Source organism: Mya arenaria, chromosome 10 (assembly GCF_026914265.1).
Source record: "Mya arenaria isolate MELC-2E11 chromosome 10, ASM2691426v1".
NCBI classification, from domain to species: domain Eukaryota; kingdom Metazoa; phylum Mollusca; class Bivalvia; order Myida; family Myidae; genus Mya; species Mya arenaria.
This window is the reverse complement of record NC_069131.1, coordinates 54,191,125-54,199,894: the sequence shown is the minus strand read 5'-3', so window position 1 is coordinate 54,199,894 and position 8,770 is coordinate 54,191,125. Positions and strand designations below refer to the sequence as shown.

Here is an 8,770-nt window from a genome sequence, read left to right as displayed (position 1 = left end):
GTTTAACATTGACTATCGACGCGTAAAAGAATAACTGTTACAGTTCATCCATTTGTTGTCATATTATCTCCATTATCGATCATTACTGCAGGATGTTAATGAACGGTTTATACAAATGTAGTAGCAAGTTAAAAAGTCGAAAACAAGTATCGTAATGCAGCACTAAAATGAAGGAATCATTATCTTTAATCAAACATTGAACAAATTATTTAGTTGGAACAAATATGAACTGCCGTTTAAAGTATATTGGCAGGAGGCTTCTGTCTTGAAACTAATGACTAGAACATGTGAAACCAGACTAGCAAAGACTAACATTTGACCTATCATCAACTAGCTTCAAAATTATTTGCTGACGCTTTTGAGAGTGCTATGGCACGTTGTATTGTGTGAGCTGTGCGTTCACAATTACTACTTTAATGAATTCGATTATTATTTATAATATATGTCATGCGTTTTTGTTCCGGATCGAAAAATCCGACCCGAGGGCACCTGCGTTGCCAGGTAACGAGGCTTGCCGAGTAACCGGCAACGCAGCGGGCCCGAGGGTCGGATTTTTCTATCCGGAATGGACACACATGATATATATTTTTTCTAGCGTACTTTAAATCACTTTGTTTTTTGAAGAAAATACATAAAAAGCGCATTTTTCTTCATTTCACCAAAAAGCACGTGCGATGAGGTTTACTGATGCCATGAAGCGCAGTAATTTATATTTACTGCATACGTCAATAAGTTCCTACGATATCACGTCTTTTAAGGGTTGTTTTGTTTTGTTTTGAAGATATATATTTGTCAAGTTAATGTTTATAGAACTTATCTATTGAAATCGCATAATAATGGTTACATTAGTGCATTAAAAAAAAAATAAAAAGTATTACGTCAAAGCGCGTGACTCATCTGGCATAGGGGGATGCCAGATGGAGCTTTCCAGCACGGCTGATTTCACCGGAAATGCCTATCCGGTTTGCTAGAAAAGCATTTCCGGACGAGGCCAAGTAATTATCTCAATGAACTGCGTTCAACAACCATTTACCAAGAAAAATGGACCATTACAGCCACTATATCCAAAAGGACATTTTAACGGAAATTATTTCTCTGTATCAAGACAGAAACAATTCGCTGCGTGTTTTCAAACGAATGACGCGAGACAGCTTGTATGCGTGTAGAAAAACCATGTGTGGAATTCACTTTCAAATTACTGAGAACATGTGTCTTTAAAAAATGTTTTTGTCATAAAATATGTTGTTAACATGTAAAATGTCAGTGTCATAACATGTTAATAAGTATGTGTTAGATGCGTTTGTGGTTGCTATCATGTTAAGAGACAGTGTGCGGTATTCTTTATGTTGCCTCATAAACCTTTAACTCAGTGTCATAACATGTTAATAAGTATGTGTTAGATGCGTTTGTGGTTTGGTTTATGTTGCTATCATGTTAAGAGACAGTGTGCGGTATTCTTTATGTTGCCTCATAAACCTTTAACTCAGTGTCTTAACATGTTAGTAAGTATGTGTTAGATGCGTTTGTAGTTTGGTTTATGTTGCTATCATGTTAAGAGACAGTGTGCGGTATTCTTTATGTTGCCTCATATACCTTTAACTCAGTGTCATAACATGTTAGTAAGTATGTGTTAGATGCGTTTGTAGTTTGGTTTATGGTGCTATCATGTTAAGACACAGTGTGCGGTATTCTTTAGATTGCCTCTAAACAAAGGTTTACATTTTATTTGGCTACTGTGATTGTCCCTGAGTGTTATTTTGTATTATTGCTAATGTTTCTTAGTATAATAACTTTAATACAATTGCTTTTCATTTAAACACAAAATACGATAATTGTGTAAATGACACTACTAAATGGAAATTATTTTCAAAAGATTATTGTGTTTGGAATTATTCAGATGTTCAATTTATAACAGAATTTGAGACGGGTGTAACTTTACTGTGTTTGTAGACGACTGGCTTGGTAGAGCACATTGATAAATTCATATTAGCGTGAAAAGATAATGACATTTATTAGGTGATTTCATATGTGCCAAATTATTTGTCCGAGGTAACCTGTACTTGCCGGAGCCCGAAGGGCGGAGGCTAATGCTGCTAACCGAACAAATAACTCGGCAAATATGAATGATATATTTAATAAGTATTTTATTAATTAACTTTTACGTATTGTTCGACGTTTTGGTTAAAACATTCTGATAACTTACTTAAAGTTTATATTGAAGCTGTTTTTATCCCTTATTTATTCATGGTCTCTGCTTTTCTGGACTTGACTTTGCTGATTTTGACATGCATCCTTTTAGTGACATTGAACATACTTATGAATAAAGGACCGTGTCTTGTTGTCTTTATTTCGTAATTTGTTTGCCAAAATTTCAAAATTACCAAATTGTCAACTTTCTTCGGCCATCTTGGCGATTTTCAAAAAAGATAATTATCTTAAAATCCACCAATAGGTTAAATACAACTGTAATATCAAACCGTACAAAGTGGTTGAAATATTTAATAGCCTAGTTATTAAAGAAAGGTTTAAGCAAAGCAAAAAAGTTTAAAAACGGTTGGAAAAACGGAAAACAAAATGGCTACCTTTTTAAAAAAAAGATTCCGATACTGGCCGGGTTTTGGCATAAATTGTCAGCAATTGTCTGCTATTAGTACCGCAATTATCCCCGTGTCCCTTCAAATACGTTATAGCTGATTAATAATGTATAGAAGGTTCTAACAAGAATAAATACATATGGAGTTTTGCTGCAATTTAACTCTTCTTTTTTTCGAAATCGTTCAAAGACTTATCATATCTAATTATTCACGTTTTGTAGCTTTATCAATTTGTCTTCTTGTATACACATCCTTCTGTAGTACGGTAGTCCTCAGCAGTAAAACACATTTTTAGAAACCATGTAGCAGTTCAAATATTTATTGTGATACTGTATTAAATTTAAGCGGATATTTACAAATGAATGTGATAGGCAATCTTCATTTTTGAGCTCCGCCTGACTCCGTCGCTCATAAAGGAGGGCAATCGAATGGACAAGGAAATGACACATTGAAATGTCAACATTGCTAAATTGTACTAATTGTAATGGAAATGGACAATCAATACTTGCTGTACAATGAGTATGATTATGTCAAACAAATTATGCACCACTTTCTTTTATTTATCCCACACAAGAAACATGATAATGCTTTTTTTCGGAAAATATATTTACATTCATATATAATACATTTATGCAAAAGAACAAAAAGTATCTCGAATTAAACTTTAGAAGTAATGCCAATTACTTTTTAACATGAAAAACAAGAAAAAAGTATTAAAGTCCATAACTCTGCAATTAGCTAAAATAAAGTGGTTCTTGTGCACTGCACTTCCTCTCATTGTGCTTTACCATGGTATGAAGTTTCAATAAATTCCATCTAGTAGTTTGCAAGTTAATGTCTGGAAAAAATTGACAGCAAAAACAAACACAAAAGGGCAATAACTCAGTAACATCCAATTACATCCAGTAGTGTTTAAGTTATGCTCCGAACAAGGTAAATTGCAACGGATCGACCGACAAACCGACCGAACGACCGACCACAGGGTGACTCCAATATACCCACTTCAAACTTCGTTTGTCGGGGGTATAATGACAGATAGTTCACTTTTACAAAGCTCTACAATGGTGGTACGATACCATTATCAACTTAGTTATTGTGTAACAATCAAAATAGGATTGATTAAAAATCAAGTAAATTGAAATATATTATGAAATAATTTTTTGTATGTGTCATCACATAAATTCGAACCATTTTTGATGAAAATGACGACACATCCGTTGATTAAACTCTTTTACACCGATGGTGAACTGAAACCAATAACAAGAACGTTTGTGTTTATCCCTGGAAACGGACCTGTGTCAGACGAAGGTCTCCGGTGATTCTGAGGGAGTCGAAGCGCTCCAATGACTGAAGACGGTGGCAGTACTCGAACAGATGCTGGTTGTTCACAACAACCTTATGAGGACAAGACAATGACCATAAGTTACTATCGTTGTACAGTTACAGAGGAAATGGACATGCAAACAACGACATGTACGTTTGGTATCTGATAACAGATCTCATTATTTAGACATAAACACTGTTAAGCATTCATTAACATGATTACACATAAATACATTTTTAAAGGGAAAACCACATATTTTGACAAACTTATACATAGATTGTAACATTTTAAACAAATTTTGAAGGAACATTATTGCTGAGATGCTTCATATGCCGTTTCTGTCACTAGATCAAACGCCATTTTAAAGTCTATGAATACGCAATAATCGTCGTTAATGTTGTATTGCTTTGTTAACAATTAATTGTAATACAAAAATGCAATCAAGTGTACTTTTATTTTACCCAAATTGATATTGCGTAAGAATATCTTCCGCCCATTTTCTAAACCGAGTAATAACATAAGTGAAAATATTTTAGAGAACACACTAGTTAGCTCTTTAATTATCAACCTTATTTTTATCAACCGTTTTAGAACCAGGTATCAAAACGTCTTTCGTCCATTATTCTTTCTTATTTTAAAAGTTACAGCAATGCAATTTGAACCATGTGTACAGTTTTGAAAACAAATTTCAATGTTTGTATTGGATTACCTGACGTGTGACCTTTTGAGCTACTTTTGAAGCTTCAACAATGAAATTTGGATCATGTGTACAGTTTTGAAAACAAATATCAATGTTGTGCTTAGATGACCTTGACTAGAATATTTTGACCTTTTTAGTTTTGAAGGTACGGCAATGTGATTTGACCATGTGTACAGTTTTGAAAACAAATATCAATATATTGTCGCGAAGCATTATCAAATTGCCCTCTACGAGGATTGTGCAAATTATGTCCCTGGGTTCAAAGTTGGCCCCGCCCAGAGGATGGTCACCTGTGTTTATTACAGAAGTAAAGGAAAGCACAAAGAATCTTCTTGTCTGACACTCAAAGGCCTAGAGCCAAGATATTTGGTTGGTAACATTTTCAGGCCGTATCAAAGTTTAAAACTTCCACTCAAGTGAGCGAATACGATCCACCATGGCCTCTTGTTTTTCACACAAGTAAACCGGTTTGTTTTTAAAACCAGAACTGCCAATTTTACACGTTTCCTGGCTAGGGTACTAGATTAATAGGCACGCTTGGAGTTGAAGCTTTGAAATATAGGCTCATGCTTCTTTCTTGCACCCAGTGTAGAAAAGTATAAAAAAAATCCCGGGTTGTCATTGCAAAGATGTGCTATAGGAAACAGCTTAAATGAACATCTTTATCAAATAAAATATCTCAGTTATCTACGACAGTGACTAAATAGTGTTTTCAGTCGTAAATATATTAATTTTGTTATCAATTATCATTTAAAACAAGGATATGTTTACATGATTGCACATGTGCCTATTCGAAATAACGCGATTTATGACATAACACAAGCGAAGTGCATGTAAGGATTTGATGTTTGGTGTTTTGACTTTTGATTAGTGTTTGGTACTAGAAAATGCTGTCACGCCAAAAAAGACGGTTGATGCTTTTTCGACTTTGCGAGCAAAACGTTATTCAATTCTGTGACACCTCAAAAATCATTGTGAATGAAAATACGCTCTTTTTTCTTTTACCACGCATCAACTGTTCGCGCCCTGTTCTTCTTAATTGTTTAATAATTTGTATATTAAGATGTTAATGACAGGCATATAGTACATTGTGTATATTCCACCTGATTCGAGGCGACATAAGTAAACCAGTTTTAATTGTGATTGGTATTTCAGACATTTATCATCCGGGCAACAGTATCATAAATTTTTCGCCAAACAACAATGCTAAACAAACAAGGTAGGATGTCCGCGTGCTAGGAATACGAACACAACGTTTCATAACAAACTGTTGAGTAAATGATCGATTGATTACATCGGAGGGATTCTGTTTTTAGTCTACAAGGCTAACGTACATAACAAGCTAGCATTGCTTGCGAGTTGTTATCTAGAAAATGGCTTTGCTGTGAAGTACCTTAAACATTGACGTTTCGACATTTATCGCCATTTCAAACCAAACATCACGGGTAAATGGAAACCATGCACACTCCCATTTTTCTCTGCCCCAAACAATACCTCTCTGCTGGCTATTCCGTAAGATAACGTTGCTATCAAACCTGACGTCGAAGTGGAACGCGATGTCATCACCATGTTCTAAGTTAATAGTGAACCTAGACAAACACAGTTACAATTATTTACTTGATTTCAGACGTATCATTTGATATTTGAGGGTTTGGTAATATTCAAAGTTACTTACAGACTTCTAAAAGTTATCATGGTATCAAGTTAATGTCTAGTATATTAATAAACATAGTAAGTGTCTGTACAAAAGTTGAACTATAACAAAATAAATAAGGGACTATAGATCGGCATAAAACGGCCCCAGAGTTATATTTCGTGCAAGATTCACAGCCTCACATCACTATATATCACTGTTCTAAGTCTCAAACCATTCTTTCAAGTAGTTTTTGACTAAGGGCCAGGACAAAATTAACTTTATAAAACTTTAACTAGGGAAGATAACTCTAACATAAATTGCCCAAGAATTATCATTCTAGCAGGTTGCACATCTTTACATTGCTTTCTATCCTTGAACCAAGTTTAAATCAATTTCTTCTTGCTGTTTTTGAGCCTGGACAAAAGTTCGTTATAAAAAGATTAAACAAAGGGCGAAAACTCTGCAATTTAGTGCACCAGGGTTATAATTCTTGCAAGGTGCACTCTTTCATAACTTCGGTATCTGTTTGTGCTCCAAGTTACATTCAATTTGTTTCGGTTGTTTTTGAGTTCTGATCTGGACAAAATTGGTTGAAGAAAAAGATATACAAAATAATAATAACAATAACAACAAGGGAGACATAGTTAAGTTACCCCAAACAAGCCTAATAACTCTACGTGAATACCTGCTCTTAGCTTTCGGTAGGGGTATGCCGCTGATGACGATCATCTTGTTTGGGTAGAGGCCGCCAAAGTTGTGCACAAACGGCACAGGCTGTCACAGACAAAGAAATAATCAATATGTCATAATTATTCGTGAAAATCAAGTCAACACGCTTATTCTCTCAAATCATGTACGACTGAAATATATTGAGGTACATTATAAAGACAATGCTATATAGAAGTTGAAATGAATTATAGAAAACAACGATATTAACTTTTTACCACATTTAAAATATAAAATTAGTATTAAAAATATCTTTCAGAGATATTGAACAGTGTTACATCATCGTTTTTAGTTGGAAAACTTACAAAATTATATTTATAAACATTCACTAGAACAATATACATCATCTTTTAAACAGCTTTTCTCTTTAGATCATTTAGGCATTACTAAGTTCGCGTGCTAAAATCATGTGTCTCATTAAATGTAGGTCAAGAAGTTAAACATTTAATTATTATTTAGTTAATAATTATCTAAATGTTTAAATTGTTCAAATCGCACTTCGTTTCTTTTCTGTGACACAACGAAAACGTTTAGTCAAGCAATGTGACAGGCCAAACACTCCTTACTGCACCTACAATGGCGATGATGGAGAGTACAATGTTAGCCTTTATGTAATAATGTTATTTGTATTATAACGTACTAGTATACGTACCGGGTTGAAAATTGGATAAGAGTCGCATGGAGCCTGAAAAAGAACGAATGTCAAAACTAAAACTTTAACAGTTGAGATATTGTTCGTATGCTATTTCTATAGGTGAATTTGGGAATCCCGAGAATGACGCAACTTCCACGCATGCCTTCAATCTATCGGCCAAATCGCCATTGTTGTTATTATGTGAACCGTACAATTTTAAAGGTCATGGCTAAAAAAGTACGGGAAATCTTGACAGATGTGTCAATTTATGTTTAAGGACTTGATAATGAAGCGAGAAAAAGGTATTTCTCCAAACTGATGTTTGATAAAGGTTTGAAAACTCTCCCAGACCCATACAAAGTTCCTGATGAGAAATGGAGTTGTGATTTGACAAATTGGCCCAGTCCAGATTTCGGACAGCTTTATACCTACCTGATTTTGAGTCCAGCCCTCTTCAACCCCACATCCATGAGAAATTACAAGAGCCTTGAGGCTTACAGGTACAGAAACATGTATATAAACCATATAATCGTTTACAAGTTGTTAAATGAAATTCGTGTACATGCACTGCATTGAACTTGTACATGAATTGTATGTTCCTTTCAATATTCTTTATTTAAATTATTTTAATAATATGTGATTTTTATTTTTTATCTGTGCTGTAAAGATGTCTCAGCTTATAACAAAATACATGAACATGATAAGAGTCAGTACTTACATCTATCATAAAACTACATGTATTTGTCAGTGGTTGGGGTTACAAACCTACTTATGTATTTTCTAGATATGTAGAAAGCAAACAAGTGCAGGTTGTACACTACTACAACGTTGAAGACAGTCCATACTGCTTTCTGTGAGCAGCTGTCACCCCGTCTATGCGGAACAGGGACGAGCCCCATTCAGCTTGATGCATAAGTCATGTTGTTTGCCTTTGGCTGCAAAACAAACACAGAGAAAATTTTAAAAAAGCAATATTTGTGTGTGTGTTTTTCTACCGTACACTCTTTGTCCCAAATAAATCCTTGCAACATGTGTACCAAGTTTCATTTTAATATCTGTAACTCTCTTTCAGTAATGGCACAAACTTTACAGTTTTTGCTGGACTTTGACACACACAACGCAAAGGGTATCACACCAGCCCATTTTTTATTCAAGA

General features: G+C 34.6%; 1 protein-coding gene across 1 annotated transcript; it reads right to left on the bottom strand.

Annotated features, from left to right (window-relative positions):
* Positions 1 to 2,973: 2,973 nt before the first annotated feature.
* On the bottom strand, positions 2,974 to 7,641 carry LOC128206716 (galectin-5-like; the record flags this gene model as incomplete). Its single annotated transcript, XM_052909362.1, has 4 exons — positions 2,974 to 3,989; positions 6,012 to 6,207; positions 6,940 to 7,028; positions 7,633 to 7,641. Coding segments are annotated over 4 exons (414 nt in total), but the record flags the coding sequence as incomplete, so codon positions are not given.
* Positions 7,642 to 8,770: the final 1,129 nt, after the last annotated feature.